General features: G+C 39.6%; 1 protein-coding gene across 1 annotated transcript in view; it reads left to right on the top strand.

The window, feature by feature from the left end:
* The window catches only part of LOC113407040 (vacuolar protein sorting-associated protein 41 homolog), a 141,655-nt gene that overhangs the window by 100,589 nt on the left and 23,502 nt on the right, over window positions 1-17,564 (top strand). The window contains exons 15-22 of the mRNA XM_026654127.1: window positions 956-1,017; window positions 2,022-2,103; window positions 6,957-7,049; window positions 8,385-8,512; window positions 8,860-9,004; window positions 11,663-11,704; window positions 11,839-11,889; window positions 13,237-13,374. Of these exons, the coding sequence (XP_026509912.1) occupies window positions 956-1,017; window positions 2,022-2,103; window positions 6,957-7,049; window positions 8,385-8,512; window positions 8,860-9,004; window positions 11,663-11,704; window positions 11,839-11,889; window positions 13,237-13,374 (741 nt within the window). The remainder of the gene's footprint in view (window positions 1-955; window positions 1,018-2,021; window positions 2,104-6,956; window positions 7,050-8,384; window positions 8,513-8,859; window positions 9,005-11,662; window positions 11,705-11,838; window positions 11,890-13,236; window positions 13,375-17,564) is intronic.

Raw genomic sequence — 17,564 nt, 5'->3', positions numbered from 1 at the left:
CCAATCTAAGCACGACTATAGTAGAATCCCTTACGTAGTTCCTTCACTAGTTAGGACCCTCAGCCCCTTTCCATGCTATTGCTTGACGTAAGTTGTTCTGTGAGCCTTGTGTGTAGTCCCATCAGCTTCACCTGTGTAAAGCTGTGATATCATCATCTCTGAGCATTGATGTGATCACATCAGATAATAAATGGATGCTTTTTTTTTTAATGGTCAAAATACCAAGTAGTGTCTCAATTGAGGCACAGCAGATAATTTACAGCTGAGTAATGGGGTAAACTCTTGAGACAGGATTTATTATGTAAATGCAGACAGATCTCTAAAGTAGCTTGAATAGCACTGGTGTGATTTAGTGCTTTTTAGATAATAAAGCCTGTAACTTAGTTTCCTTTCCCTACTTCTGTGTAATAAAATGAGCAGCTTGTTAAATTATCAGTAATTCCTCTACTTTATGGAGCATTTCTTGGAGTTATGTTCTCAGCAGATGCGCTGCTTTTCTCTTCCCCCATACACCAAACCTTTCTTTTTGTTGATGCAGAAAGTGTCCCATGTCAGGGTCAACATTTTATCATCCTGATCTAAGTGACTCAAATGTTGAATGTCTAAATACACATTTTGAGCCCCACTCAAGACTTGGGAAGTAGTATATTCATCTCAATATTAGAGAAGTCATGAGAAATTATTTAAAAGAGTGTCATATGGTCAAGAGATGAGATTTTAAAGTGAGTTTTTCAGTGTGATTTATGTACAGGTGCTTATTTCTAAGTGGGAACAGGGGCTTAGGAGGAGATATCCCTGAGAAATAAGCACTGATGATTGACCTAACAAGCCACTGAATGTAAACAGAACTGAAAGGTTTATTACAGCAGTTAAAGACTTGATTCTTCAAGAATGTTTGACTTTGGAACTTTTATAGCTAGTTTGTCACATTTTTACATTTTCTCCTTTATTTTAGGACATAGGCTTAGCCTATATAAATCATCTAGTGGAGAAAGGAGAGTATGACTTGGCTGCCAGGTAATATATTTAGGAATGTCTTTGCTGTGCATATGATTATGTATAATGCATGTGTGAAATAGATAAAGCAATCCTTGATTCATTGGAATCCAGTGATATTTGTTTTACCCTTGTCCTTTAATTTATATAGATAGAAACAACTGCAAGTTTGCTACTTTGATTTCTAGTCACATAAATCATTTTAGCTGTTAGAAACATACTACACATATTTTAAGAGTGGGATTTAATTCTTCTAGACCACATTATATCCTTGCTATTTAAACTATCATTTGAATCCACTTGATTTGTGTCATAGACTTATCAGTGTTCAGTATTGTTACATGCTCAGAAAATAATTCACAATAATAATTATACTTCACACTTTATTTAGACTAAAAGTTTCAAATCTGGCTACATGAAATGAAGTGCCTAAATCCATATTTAAGCACTTAAACAATTCTGGTTTTTAGAACTGCTGAACACCAGAAAACTCCATAAGTGAATGGAAGCTGCAGTTGCTCAGAATCTCTACTAATTGAGAACTTACCTGTATATAGGCTGATAAAGGTAGCAATCTGTGTAGCTGATGAAGTTTCCTTCATGCTAATAGGAGACTGCAAACTGCAGATTTGTTACCTGTGTTGATGACACCCAAATAATGGAATACAGTAGTAGAATATTCTTGAGGTTTTTTTTATTATGTGGGGATTAAAGTTCAGGTCCTGGATCGGCAGTGGGTGGCAACAGAGGTGGGATGGCACATTTTGCTGCTGGAAAAGAGGGTGTGAATATCACTCCTGTTACTCTACTGACCCTTTCTAGATGCCGAAGGAATGGTGTTGATATGCTCTGAAGAAAGTGGTGTCCAGAACACCTTGTTTGAATAATGACTGCTAAAACACAGGGCCTTGAAAGGTGCCTGGTTTGGAGGGTGGAGGGAGTAGAGGGAACATAGCCAACACAATCATGTTTTTGTTCGTCCATACATGTAACTTTATTTGTAATTGCTGTCATTTTTCCCTCAGAAAATGTCAGAAAATACTTGGAAAAAACACAGAACTCTGGGAATTTGAAGTTTATAAGTTTAAAGAAATAGGACAACTTAAGGTAGGTTAACTCATCTTTCTTAACTGATGTGTTCGTGTGGTCTGACCAATGTTTATTCTATGGGGACTGAAGTTGACCAAACACAGTGATATCCATTGAGCCAAAATTTTATATATGTATCTAATACGCAAGTATGCGCACCCAAGATGCGGTAGCCTGCTGCAAATTGGTTCTAAAGTCAAAATGTAATCTATGAACAGCAGCACAGCAGTTGTATGGTTCTCATACAGGTTAATACATATATGTGAAGCAGTGTTTGAAGTGTAGCACAACTGTGTACCTACCAACATATTTTTAACTTTCTATCCCTTTTACCTACCCACCCCCACACAAAGGGGTATTTATTTATGGAGGGTGGGATTTTCATATGTGCCTAAGGTTGGTTATTCCCATTGATTTTCAAACACCCTTAAGGACCTTTTGAAAATCCGGAGTGGAATTCCTTTGCCAGTTTACCATTGCTGGGTTTAATGTCCCCTTCACAAAATTCTGAGTCCCCTCTGTAGAGCAGCATTTTTCCTTACAGCACTAAAGAATAATTAAGTTGTAAAGTGACAGATTTCCCCTCTATTGGACACTGAAAACAGTAGGGGGAGGAGGAGCATTCTGTCCCTTCTTGTGTCTTGCCAGTACTAGCATAACGAACTACTGTAAGAGTACACATTCTCTGTAAGATTCTCAGTTAATAAATTGCCCACAACATAAGGCTGAATGCAGTCACTCCCAAACGAGTAGAAAACATTATGTGCTCTCCCTTTGATATCACATACACACTTATTTCTGAATTTTATGTCTTCCTATTTAAGCTCAATGAGCCAAAAAGGACATATTATTAAGATCTCACAGCATGCAGTTCTTTGCTGGTTTTGAGCTATTTAGTTCTGTTCAAAGAGTGAAGGTGTTTCAACATTACAGTTTTTAGAAATGTTTGCGGTTTTTTTTGTTTTTTTTTTGGTAGAGTCATACTAGTAAGAGAACAGCACCGTTTTTATGAGTTCTTAGTGGTTCGGTGCACACTTTGCCACATTGGAAGATGAAATCTCATGTTTGTCCCTCTGTATTTCAATCTGGTAAGGGACCTGAGTGCATGTACAGGTGAAATTGTGATATGCTGTCATCCCCCCTACCCCTGCCCCCTTTGGTTTGATTTTTTTTTTTTTAGGGGAGAGGACATGAGTGTCTAGAGTGGATGTTTTCTTGTCTCCACTTATGTCATCCAGCAGACTGTAAAATATAAAAATATTTGCAGGTTTGCTGCAAAAACCTCTTTGTTAAATTACTGCCTTTCTAAACAGTTGGCTGTTTTCACCCTTCTGAAAGCCGACTGTAGAAAAACATAAGCTGTAATGTTACATTATTTGACTTCAAGCTGCAGTTCCAGCATATTCTTTTTTTCATTTCCCATTACAATTGTATATGGTCTTCCTCAGTTTTTTATGGTACCTGACTGCTATGAAAGGTTAATGAAATCAGGCCAATCCTAACTGGACTGTTTCCTGAAGTGGGTTTTGAATTTTCTTGTGTCTCATTGAAATATTTGTGTATTAATTTCAGTCAGGATTTATGTATTGTAATCCATAATCCAATCAATACACGTTGAATGAAATAGCTGATCCAAAATGTAACTATTTCTAATGTATTTTAGGGAGTTATGCTTATGGGTTGAGACAAAGATGCTTTGCAACACTAAATAGGGAATGAAATCATCTTAGATGTTAGGTTCTGAGCTCTGAAATATATACATGATCTACTGTCATGATAGAATTACTAATTTTAAAAGGGGTATCTTTTTTAAAAATAAAATCCTTCCATGTGTAAGGTGCTATCTGAAGTATAAGAAATGTTCCAAATTAATGTAATGTGCAAATGAGCAAAGTGGTAGTGAAACTAAGGTTCCGGGATTCCTCAACAGTGAAAGGGCTATAGATACAAATTCTGTAGTATTAGCCAGGCATTTTGCTATGGATAAGGCCCCTAGTTCACAAGCCAATCAACTTCTAATGGAGTCCTGGCAAAGCATCCTTAATGTTTTAGCTGGCAATCTGTTTAGCTAACAGATGATGCTGTTATCCAGACAATTGATCTGATCCCAAGGGGCTTTAAGAATTTGCAGGACTGGCCTCCATATGCTGATTGGCTCATAGTGCCTTTTTGGTGATGTCACAGCCGTATACTGACTCATGGTTGGGATCCCCTCATGCACATGCAAAAAGTCTCTACCTATTACTTTTAAAAGAGGGAATAAGGGGAGGAAGAATGTTTCTGTGTATTTCCCCCTTTTGCAAACTACATTTCTGTAATGGGTCAAATGGTGCAGGACTTAGCTACTAAGGCATCCAAGTCCCTTGGTCTCGTTTTTTTTTTTAATCCTGCCATCCCCAAGTCCTTCCCCCCCAAATTCCCCACCTCAACTAGGGATCTTAAACAAATCAAAACAAAATAATGACATTAGGAACTTTAACTCAGCCTTTAGTTCAGCTTCTTACGTGCATTTTAAAACAACTCAGCTGCTTCTTTATCCCTGTTGGGTGCTGAGGCAAAACAGCAGGAGGAAGCAGCATTTTCCATTTGAAGTCCCTCTGCTAACAATGGGACTTCAAAGGGAAAAGTACTGCTCTAGTGCTGTGGCCAGGCTGCTGGGAGAAAGAAGTGGCTGGGCTACTATGCACTGAGGCTGTATTTAGGAATCTAAGGATTGCATTGAGATCAGTTATTTTTGTTTTTAAGAGCCCTTGTTTAGGAGGCAGCTGAGGGATAGAAAAGAACAGAATAGAAGTATGAGAAGAGCAGTTAAAATCGCCTCTCCCCTCCCAGTCCCCACGGCGAGTACACCTGCTTTGTCATGCTACTTCCAGATCCCTTTTCTATTACAAAGGGTCTCTGTGGGAGTATTGGGGCTTGCCTGTGTGGGCTCCCATCCTGCAAGATGCCCTAATTTGTTATAGTTAATATTTCCAATTTAGATTTTCCAAAAGAAAGTGGGATTTCCCAGTGGCCACTGGGAAACAGGTCATCTAGAACAGTGGTTCTCAACCAGGAATCCGGGGCCCACTGGGGACCGCGAGCTGGTTTCAGGGGGTCCGCCAAGCAGGGCTGGCATTAGACTTGCTGGGGCCCCGGCCAGAAAGATGAAGCCCTGCTGTATGGGGCTGAAGCCCAGGTCCCCGAGCCCTGCCACCTGGGGCTGACGCCGAAGCCTGAGCAACTAAGCTTTGCAGGGCCCCCTGATTGCTACCGCCTTGTCTGGAGGCACCAGTTCCCAGCCAATGGGAGTGCGGAGCCGGTACAGCGCGCAGAGCCCCGTGGTCCCCCTGCCTAGGAGCTGGACCTGCTGCTGGCCGATTCCGGGGCGCAGCGCAGTGTCAGAACAGGTAGGACTAGCCTGCCTTAGCCGATGGGACTTTTAACAGCCCGGTCGCGGTGCTGACCAGAGCCGCCGCGACCCAGTGCTTTACATTCTGCGACCCAATACTGGGTCACGACCCGCAGTTTGAAAACCACTGCTGTAATAGACCCTTTATCTCTGGCTGAGTTACTGACGTCCTCAAATAATGATTTAAAGACGTTAAGTTACAGAGTATCCACCATTTACACTAGTTTAAACTTGCAAGTGACTCGTGCCTCATACTGGAGAGGAAGGTGAAAAATCCTCATGGTTTCTGCCCATCTGACCAGATAGAAAATTCCTTTTTGACCCCAAATATGATGATCAGACCCTGAGCATGTGGGAAAGACCCAAACCGAGGAAAGAATTCTCTGTGGTAACTCAGAGCCATCCCCATCTAGTGTCCCATCAACTCAAAATAAGCATTAGTGCTGTTTGGAGAATTGCAACAAAAATTAAGTTTTGATGAAAAATGGTAATCAAAAAATGTCCCTGATTGTGTATGTGTGTCCCATTTTCTGACCTGTACCTAAACAGATGTTTTAGCAGGTTGTAGGTGAACTTTTCTGGTACTTCAGCCATGTGCCTCACAGTCACAACACATCCAAAGTGTGCACTGATAATCTGCTAATGTAAACCCTATTGCTATAATAATATCACTTTACGTTTAGATAGAACTGTAGTGCATAATAATATGCTCTGCTATAATTACATGATGTGAATTGATCTCACCCCTGGAACATGCTCCTGTCTCTTGATTGTTGGGATGTAATTTCTTAATACCTTTATAGGACATCAGATCAAACCCTTCTATTCAGTGTTTGATGGAAAAACCATTTTTGAAGTTATAGCTTAGTTTTGCAAGTTGTTTGGTGGTTGTTTTTACTTATTCCCAGCTTAAGCTTTGTTTGGACAGATGAGATGATACCTTGAAAAGTACGTTTACTTTATTGTGCCAGATGAGTGCTTTAATACCCTTTCAGTAAATATGGTAGCACATTTAGTCAAGTAGATTTTGTTGAGGTGCTAACTCGTAACTTGAACGTATAGGATTTTCCTTTCAAATGGCTGAAGCCAATGAGGTTGGACTAGATGGCTCGTGTACCCAAAAGTTGTAAAACAATACAGAGATAATCCTCAGTACTAACTCAACAGTTAAATGCATCTGTGACACACTGCCCCGTTGTAACATGAAGAAAAGCTTAGTGACACCGGGGCAGATTTCCAATCTCACCTACATCTTTTCTCATGAAAATTCTTTCAAGTGAGTAATGGAACCCAGATCAGGACTATTTTAAGGTAAACTACTTAACATCTGAATTTACAGTACTCTTAATGTTTACCAAGGGCTATTCTTGCTTTTATACTTCAAATTGTTGGGAAAGAATTCGTTTTTGTGTATTCTGTCTGAGGATATTTAAGCACAATAATTTATTTTAACGCCATGCTGTTCTGTTTCCCCCTGTAGGCAATTAGCCGTTATTTGCCAAGACGGGATCCAATTCTGAAGCCTCTCATCTATGAAATGGTCCTGCATGAGTTTTTGGAGAGTGACTATGAGGTACTGTGTTCCGACACATCCACGTGTAATAGTCCTTACTAGAATATCATTAAAGAGCAATTTAGAAAATTGGTAGCCAACTCTACAGTAGTCAAATAGAGCACTGATGCTAGGTTTAACAACAAAGCAAGAATGAAAGCCAATAATGTTTGCAATAAACATTGAAATACTTATCAGTGCACCTCGTTTAGAGACCAAAGTATTGTGTCTGGTTAATAATAATCATTATTATTCATTTGTTTAACAACACAAAAGTATATAGAGTCCAAAAGAGGTTACTCTCTAACTAATGGCATGATATGATTTATGAAGACATGAAAAACAAAGGTGGTGGAAAAGGGTGAATGAGAGGGTAAGGTAAGGATGGTAAATGGCCCACACATTGTGATTTGTGTATTCTGGAAGTAATCAAAATATCTCTTCAGTCTCAGTCCAGGTAGTTTGATGATTCTGAAAGGTAGCAATTTAACTACAGCCAATTATTTAAAATGGTATTAGTAATGACAGTATTCTGTCATAGGGCTGGACCTTGAGAGGTGCTGACTGTCTTCAACTGAGGGCACTCAGTCCCTCATAAGATCAGACCCTTGCATCCCAATCCTGCAACTTAATTATACAGTGTGGAGTGCTATGACCATGCAGAGCCCCATTGACTTCAACGGAGAGGGCTCTATACAATCCACTTGTGTGTAACAAGTTGTGGGATAGAGACCTTGCATGGGAAGCTGCCTGGGTCAGGGAATGTTTTACGACGTTGTGTTGGACTACATTTTTCAGAAATCTGCATGTGCACAAATCCCAGTAGAAGTGCACATAAATATGCACATCATTTTTTTTCAGAGCACGCTTTCAGTGAATGTGTGTGTACACTGTGGGCCTTAAAAATGAAGGTCTTATCTTTTTTGCATAAAAATGTGGACTCGGTGTCACTGTCAGTAAGAGTATATCTGTGGAAGTCTCACCGTTTATCCTTATCTTTTTGGTTATTCCACATTTAAAAGCAATGTTAATTACTTAAATTTATCTGTTTTGTCCAAAGTAGACTGCCTCCTAGTACATCATGAAGAATTCTGTCTTGGCATACTGGTGGTGAAACTGTCGCTCATCCTACAAAGTCTTGTGTGCATAAAGTTAAATATGTTCACAAGTCTATCCAGGATCAGGGCCTAAAAAAACAAAACTTGTACCCTCAATTTCATATTTTTGTGGATGCCCATAAGTGGGTGAAAAATGGCTGATGACATTTTAGAAGTCTAGCTGAGGCTTTGATGCTCTGAAATATTATTTAGGCAGTTCTTTCTATTTCTGTTAATCAATAATCACTTCCACTTTTAGGGTTTCGCAATGCTGATAAAAGAGTGGCCCGGAGATCTCTATAACAATGCGATCATAGTTCAAGTAGTAGTGGATCACCTGAAGAAAGACCCACAGAATAGGACCTTGCTCAGAACTCTTGCGGAATTGTGAGTGCATTTTAAACTGCCTACCTTGATTGAAATTACCATCATCCATTTTTTGGAATATCAACCACTTTCTGTTCCAGCTTCTCTGTGTAAATGTATTGATTGCAATCCTTAGCAACTCTTTTCTGGATGGAGGGGAGCAATGGGATGGAACAAAAATCACATCAGGCTACTAGTTTAATAAACTGTTGAAAATCATATTGTCCATGTTTTTTCTTAGTGAATTATTTAAACTATTAACATTTTTGTTCCTCGAAACAAGTAACGTGTCCATTTTCATCCTAGTGCACGATTTTCTTAATTTCAAATGTGGATGGCTTTGTGTGTCATGACGTCATCTCTTTCAGATACACCTATGACCAACGCTATGGCAAAGCCCTTGAAATTTACCTAACACTGAGACACAAAGATGTTTTCCAGTTGATCCATAAACATAATCTTTTCAGTTCTATCAGAGACAAAATTGTTCTACTCATGGATTTTGATTCAGAGGTATGATGATTTTTAATGATACTTTATCTCTTTTTGAGCCATAAATATTTCAGCAAGTTAGAACTGAATGCCTGTTAAACAGAATGCTATAGAAGTGGGATTGTGTACTATGGCTAAACACATTGGGAGGTGACATGAAGGCACTTACTATATTTGCATCATCTGGAGTCAGGAAACAAAAATAACATCATACATCCCTGAGAACAAAATCCTTCTCTCAAAATGCCATAGTGGATATTGGCTTCTGTATTCTGCTTTTCCTTCAGCCACAGATCTCCTGTAAAGCATCACCCAGGGCTTTGACTGCTGTAAGATTATTGCTGTGTTTCCAATCAAATTAGGAAGGTTAACGAGCCAAAAAGCAACAAACATTTGGGGAAGTGGATTTAACCTCACACACATTTTGGATAGTCTTGCCACTTTTCTTTGTATGCAGCTGACTAATTTGCTTGCAAAAGTACAAGGTGATCAACCTAATTCCCAACCTAAGTCAGTATTCTTTCCTTGAAATTGGCTAGAATGCAGGCAGATGAACTTTTCTTGATGAATGAATGACACGAGCTTTGGGGGATGGAATTTACCCCACCCATGGGCCGAATCTGCAGCCCCTTTGTTGTTGCTGCTGTAGCCTTGAGGCTGAAACAGAGACTTTGGTATGCTCGGTATCATTCTTGGTGTGCTGTCTTTACAAGTATTTAAGTACAGTGGGTCTATGATTTCACTTGAGAGATACAGTAGGTTATGTCTGAAGATCAGGGTATTGACATGAGATTATTCCTTTTGTGGTGGTGGTGGGGAGCAAAACTGGATCCATTTGGCCACACCCCTGATGTGTTCATGCCTGCCCATACACTGGTCTACGTAAGGTTATCCTGTTAATTTGTGCCAGGGTTTGCCAGGACTGAGCCCTGGCACCTCTTGACTTGGCAGTTCATAGCCCCAGCACCCCTGGGTTTGCTGGATCAGCCCTGGCTTGAGCCCCAGTACCTCTTTCATTACTAATTAAGCACTGCCTGGAGCACACCTTACTCTTGGGGGGATTCTGCACCAAAAAATTAAAAATTCTGTGCCAAAAAATTAAAAATTCTGCAAAATTCCTCACATTTTATTTGTCAAAATAATGCAATATAATCATACCAGTTTCAATTGTTTTGGTAAGTTACTTAAACTACAAGACAGAAAAAAGTCACAATAACTATTCAGCATTTCCTAAATACATGAAAGTTAAGTTACAAATACTTGGTAACTAATACCCTGCATTCCAGTTATAATCCTGGATTTTCATTTAAATTACATTACAGAACACCAAATGGGGGGGAAAAACTAGAATGTCATTTTAAATTGCTCAGACTTTCACACATGAAAGTCATACAGTTTTGCTAATCATTGTGCTGGACCTAGCTGGGTACTTTGGGAAGTGCCTGTCCTGACATTTTATTGACTGCTTGGTAAATGTTTTATTTGCCCTCAAAAGTCTTTTATTTTTAAAAAATGGGTACGTAAAAATCTAACCCCATTGTGCCACTTTGGCACAGGAAAAAAAGTGAGAAAGTGCATAGATCTTCCTAGCTGATTCCCTTACTGTCATTTATAGGGCTTTACATCGCTCTGGCAAGGTAGGGGCCTTAAAACTTTTACAGGTTTTTATGCTGCTGGGGAAATTGACTGTGACTGAGAACAGTTAACTAACGGTAGAATAATTAATAATGTTACTATGTAGACAGGTTGCTACATTTCTGCCTCAGAGAATGAGATCAATTAACCATCAACCACAACATTAACAAAATGTGGGGGGGGGGGTTGTTTTTTTGTTTTTTACAAAAGCTTTTTTCTTTAACTTAAAAACAAACAATTTTCAGTAACATGATACTAATATTTAATTGTGTTTTTTTCAATTCTCAAGAAGTTACATTTTACTAGGCAGTCAGGCTGCTACATTTCTGCCTCGGGGACAGAGCCTTGTTCCTGCATAACAAAAAAGATCTATCCTCCTCCACGCCCCTTGAGCCGCAGTATCAAGAGAGAGGGACAGAGTCTCTATTGCTTGTTGGCCAGCCCCGCCCCCTGATGGTGATCAACGTCTCTCCCGCAGGCACGCACACCCAGCCCCCGCAGTGATTTGCATCTCTGAAGCTGCTCCAAGCACGCTGGAACAGACCCGCTGCCTGGGCTGGCGGTGAAGAGACGCGTGTCCCCCCACAGATTTCTTTTGGGGTTTTGTGAGCGGGGGGCACAGAAATATGCGGGCCATATGCATTCTGTGCCCCTGCATGCCATACTGGGGTGTGGATTTCCTATACATATCTTATCTGTAGCCAACTTGTCCCTTTGCAGTGTTACTACAATGGTTCTGCTACATAGGGCTGCAGTCTTCTGGGGCCCATGATGGGATGGGCATACTTGACATGCATGTAATATTGACTTCCATTGAATGCAGGAGCTTATGAAAAGTATTCTGCGGAATATTTGATAAATTCCAGTTTGAAGTAAATTAATTTCTCCCTTTAAATACTGGCATTTTGCAGACTGCCATCCAAATGAATGCAAATGAAAAGTGTGTGTCTACAATATCCAGATGGTCAGTAAGAGTCTTTCTGGATATCATATGCTGCTTTTGCATACCCATTCTTAGCTGAGCTCCTTTTACTTGGTTTACAGAAAGCAGTGGACATGCTATTGGATAATGAAGATAAAATTTCAGTGAGTATAAACACTTCATTGAGTTGTCATCAGCTGACTGTCTGCACTACACATGTCTTCCTTTCTGTTCTGTAGGTGAGATAACTGTCTCAGGGTTCCTAACCCTTGTTTTTTTTTCCTTTTTTTTTTTTTAGATCGACAGAGTTGTAGAAGAATTAGAAAACAGACCTGAGTTACAGCATGTGGTAAATATTAGTGTTTGCTGTTTATTTTTGAGCTGAATAAACTTTCTGCTGGAGCTCTCTCTTGGCATACCTTTATAAATACAGTTAGCTGTTGATATGCAGATCCATCTCCTACTGCAGTAGCAGGGAATAAAGGTACACAACATTGAAGTCTTTTAGCCAGTGATCAGCTACATGAGTGGATGAGACACAGATTGGCTCCTCCGACCATTCTACTTTAACTTTGACCTAAAGACATTTGTAGAACAGTAAAATGATTTTTTTTAATTTTTTTTTAATGAATTCTTCTACCCTCCTGATGCCATATTGAGGGCCATCACCTATGGTTCTGGATTGTAAAGCAGCCCAGTTTTGCTGTCAGTTACTTTTTCCCTTTCATCCCTCCTCCCATCTTTACAGTAGAAGTGTTGCCCAGCGTGATGCTTTCCTTCCAGCTAATACAGTGGAATATGGGTGTAATTTACAGATGCATTTCCCTGCTTGATAGAAAAAGTGAACCATTTGGATTTCCAGAGCAATAACTTCCATAAAGCATATGACTTATTTCATGCAGAACTACATCATCAACCTTAAACTGTATTAGGGAGAGAAGCTTGTCCTGTTTAGCAACCGTTGCTGCTTTAGATAGGAGGGGGTCAAAGCTTTAACCTGATGGGGTCAACTGAGTTGTATAATGGAGATCTAATTATAGCAGACACATGTATTAAGTGTAGTTTGCTGTCAGAGAGCCTTATAAAGCAAAGAGGATTAACTGCATGCCCAACAGCTAAGAGGCTGCATCAGTTTCAAAGTATTGTGTCTGCTTCCCTTTGACTAAAAATAACTTTTAAAGTAATCCTCTCATAATTCCTGTTTTCCAGAGGGGAGGAGCGTCACACATTCTACTACTTGCAGTTAATTTATAGTTTGAAGTACCTTATTTAATGCTTTACACATTACATGCATGCTGTATTTTTCATTTGATCTCTCTCGCAAAACTTGACCCATGGTCATCCAATCAATTGAGCTTATCTAGAAAAATAGAAAGCTTCCCATAATGTTTTTCTCCTAGGTTTTTGGTGAAATAGAAAATGCAATAATTTTATGAATTAAAGAATGTCATACTGAGTAACAAAGAAAGCACCTATCTCAAAGTACTGACAGAAATAGTTGCTTAGCAGAGCTGGCCTGGGATACAGCTATAATGGAGGTACTGTACGAAAAACCTAAAGATTTGTATTCTATCCTGAAATGCACTTTTTGGTTCAGTCTCAAGGAAGTTACTAAGAAGGTTGGTTTGTGGTGAAAGTTTCACAGGGTAGCCATTATTTTATGACTATTTGGTTCTGATACTTTTTGTTCATGCAGTATTTGCATAAGCTTTTCAAAAGAGACCATCATAAAGGACAGAGGTACCACGAGAAACAGATCAGTCTCTACGCTGAATACGATCGTCCAAACCTGCTGCCGTTTCTCAGAGACAGCACACATTGTCCGCTAGAGAAGGTAAGCCAGAGATCTAAGAGATGTCTTTCTTGGCTTGGTATGTCAGCCGCTTGCTGTATTGCAAATTTGTTAATGTGTGTGCCACTGCCCTCTACTGGATCAAAAGAGAACTGCTCAAGATACTAACAGCTAATAGAGCTGTTACCAATTTTTTGTCAGCCATTTTTGGCTTTTTTACAAATGACAGAGTTCTCCAGTACTCAAGAAACAGAAGCTTATATTTTTTTGAAGTAGAAGGTCCTGAGTTCTGTTTTCCATGCTGAATATATATATAGTTTAGCTGTTGGCCTGTGTACAGTCATTATGTAGCTCTGGCTTGTAGTAAGAAATCAAGAATCATATTGCAAAGTTTAGGGCTTAGTTTTATTGCTGTGACAGCATGGGCTTTCAGATGCTAGTATACGTATGAAGTAGACAAGTACTGCACTCATTTTACAAATCAGCCAAGTGAGCCACAGAGAAAAGATAAGATATGATATAACTAATGCCACAAAGGCCCTGATCCTGCAAGCAGTTATGCATGTGAGCAACTTTACTCATTTGAGGAATCCCATTAAAATAAATGAGACTTCTGATGTGTGTAAAGTTATATGTGTGCACACGAGTTTACAGGACCAGGGCCAAAGTAACACCTCACATTGATTCCCGTTCTTGCCCAGCCATTCCAGTGTCTTCTGAGGTCAGACTAGATTATCTAATGGTCCCTTCTGACATTAAAATCAGTGAATTCTCTGGACCCCTGCAGCTCTTGGTCCCAGTCTTTTCCCATCCTGACTTTGCCCAGTCAGTCCCAGTCACCTCCCCTTCCCAACTCCCAGTTCCCCATTTTCTCCTCACCCCCTGACAGTGTCCAGTCCCAGTCATACATTCCCCCCTGATGGTCCTTATCCAACTTCTCTGCCCCCGCTCCATTTGGTTCTTCTCCCCCTCTGCCTTTGCACTGCTTGGGCATAGCAAGGGGGTCATTGACAGCACAGAGAGGTAGGTTCCCTGCTCTCAGTTCCTGTGCTCAGCCCTAGCATGGCCTGCAGCAGTCTAGAGCTGCAGTTGCAGGTGACGTCCTTCTCTACCCTGGGCTGGGGCATGCCCAGTGTTTAGCTGTTTAGCTGTGAAGCTCTAGCAAGTCTCTATTGAGCATGTGCGAACAGCAGTTTTTCAAGGGCTTATAATTAATTTAGCCAAATATGGTCATATTTTCATTGGGATGGCAAAAGGCACGTCCGTAACACAAAGGTCACTCTCGTGCCAAATTTCAAGTCCTTGCTTCAAAGTATGGGGCCTCTAGAGTATTTTAAAGAAAAGATTGCTAGAATTTTTAACATGGGCAAAACAACATTTTTCCAAAACCTTGATCTTGGCTGAATCATTTTGGCTGAAATTAAAAAAAAAAAATAATTATGGGAAATTTCAGCCCAAGCTGTTAAATTTGGCAAAGCAAATTTATAAAATTATAAGCAAAACAGGGTCTTGGGAAGTGTTGAGCAACCTCAATAAATAGGCTGAGCTACCAGCCCTGCTTATAATGAGTGCAAGTAATTGTTGTTCCATTATGACTCAGTGTATCATTATTTATTTTAGAGAAAGAAGTTTGAAGAAAAAAATCTCTTGCTAAATTAATTTTGAACAGATTCCCTGAAGTAGAGTTAAAAATTGTGAGCGCCCCTAATAATTTTTTTTTCTCCAGTTTGATTTATATCAGCAGCATCTTCATAGGGCCAGATTTTTATCATGATGTCATGCACATATTGCCTTATTTTTGAGATAAGCATCTGAGATTCAGATTTCACCTATAGTTTTATAGTTGACTTTGTATAATGTACAACATATGATTCACAAGTATTTCATGGTTGTAGGTGCAGTGATCATGAATACACAAAAACTTTGCAGACACATGTAGGTGTACAATGGCTGCAACTAGTTTTACAAAATTCAAACAAATAATTTTATTGCATACAATTAAATACAGTACAACAATAAACCCTTGTTATGCTAATCTGCCTACAGAAGGATATAGCCTTGGGCATAAGACTCAGTGTTACTCTGTTGTTGATTCTGGTTCCCATGTATTGCATCCAGGCTCAAGAGTTTACTGAAGTCTATTACGCTAATTTCATAATTATCCTTTACGTCTAGCTGTTAAGGGGGAAAAAATTTCATAGGAAAATAACTGGCACAAGAGTTCTAAGAATGCCAGATGAACCATTTCACCATGTAAAATGGTCTGAATTTTTATAACATACTCTGAATGTGGATTTAAATTATAAATGCTCCTTCAGAAGGGATTGTTAAGGTCTATTTTGGGTAATAAACCATGTTTGAGAAAATTCATGTTTATATAATCTTTGCTTTAGAAGATGTATAAAAATACATATGTCCATAACAATCATAACAGTTTGAGTCTCTGATCTCCTCTGTCATATTTTTCTTATTATTTCACAAAAGGTAAAGTAGCATACACAATACTATATTCCATTTAAAAGGGATCAGCAAGCTTTTCTTTAACAAGAAGGTCAAACAAGTGATAATTCAATTCAAGGCCAGATAGTATGGTTATATATGTAATATTACTTTGCATTTCTGTAGCGTTTTCTGTCTGAGAATTCTAAAATACTTTACAAAAATATGCATGAACAAAACCACAGAACACTCTCTGAGGTGGGTAAGTACTTTTTATCCTCATACTACAGAGACCCAGGTAGCTTTTAAGTACCTTAATCAGTGTTGCTTTGTCTAACTGGGAGAGCCTGAAACAAAACCAAGATCTTCTAACTCCTCATCCTGTGCTTTAACTACTTGACCATATTTCCATCATGGTACCGAGTTCTTAATCATTTCCACTCCCTCAAGGGAAATTGTGGACCAATTCACCTATAACACCTCCCATTGACTTCAATGGGGCAAGGATTTCGTCCTTTGTGTTTGAGGTCCTGAATGGTTGCCCAGGTCACCTATCCCTAAAGTGGCCCTCAACTAGGGTGACCAGATAGCAAGTATGAAAAATTGGGATGGGTTGGGAGGTAATAGGCGCTTGTATAAGACGCAGCCTTGATTTTTCGATACTGTCCCTATGAAATCAGGACATCTGGTACCCCTACCCTCAGCGTGTGTAGACGTAATGATTACATTATCTGTACATTTTTAAGCAAAATATTTTACGAGTTCTCCTTTCATTTAATTGACATTATAAACTCATAAGCCAGTGCTGTACTTGCTTTACTTTTTGTGTAACAAACAACACTCTTTCCTTCCTTCGCATCAGAGACTTTGGGAAATGTTCTCTCAGGGCTTTTCTTCGCTACCGGGGAGATGGACACTGCTGCAATCGATGCAACAGGTGTCAATTTAGTGGGTCTAATGAAGACCCGCTAAATTGACAACAGAGCACACTCTGGTCGACTCCAGTACTCCAGCTCCCCGAGAAGAGTAAGATAAGTCAACCGGAGAGCATCTCCTGTTGACGCAGCGCAGTGAAGACACTGGGGTAAGTCGACCTAAGCTACGTTGACTCCAGTTACACTAATAAGCTATGTGAATAATGTAACTTAGGTTGACTTACCCCGGTAGTGAAGACAAGCCCTTAGAGTAGCAGCACTGTAGAGTTGGTTGAAGTTGTTGTTACACAAAAAATGCCACATTAGGTTGTCTCAGACTTGTTTGTCAATCTAGAAGACTAATTACACTCATAATATGGTCTTCTGTCTGAAGGTCATGAAGTGCCTTAGGATACAAAATAAATGAAATTTAAATAATTTTTAAAAAACCTAACTGTTCTTTTAGGTCTGTCACGGCCTGGTGCATTATTGCCGGAGTCCTGGATCTGTCTGTGAAGTTCTATTTGTTAGGTGCTGTAGTTCTTCAATACTTTAGCATGAATTTTTGAGTGGGCTACAACTGAGCTTCCATTTGTATGCAAACAAATCATTTTCACATATGATTTTGTGCACCACCACTTACAGATACAAATGATAGAATTTACATTCATAGAATGTGCAAGACCCATTTGTGCTTCAGTTTTTTGGGGCAAATGACTTTTTGTTCATGTATATTCTATCCCCTGTATGCACAAGTGATGCTGCAAAAAAACGGTGTGCACAAATTTTGCAGATGCACAACTGCAGCCATTTTGCTCTGCTTCTTGGCTGCAGGTGGAGCACGGTGTGGCTTGGGAAGATCGTGGAATGGGCAGTGCA

This window comes from Terrapene carolina, unplaced genomic scaffold, assembly GCF_002925995.2.
Source record: "Terrapene carolina triunguis isolate 2854851 unplaced genomic scaffold, T_m_triunguis-2.0 Scaffold182, whole genome shotgun sequence".
NCBI classification, from domain to species: Eukaryota; Metazoa; Chordata; order Testudines; family Emydidae; genus Terrapene; species Terrapene triunguis.
This window is presented reverse-complemented; position numbering and strand designations above follow the sequence as displayed.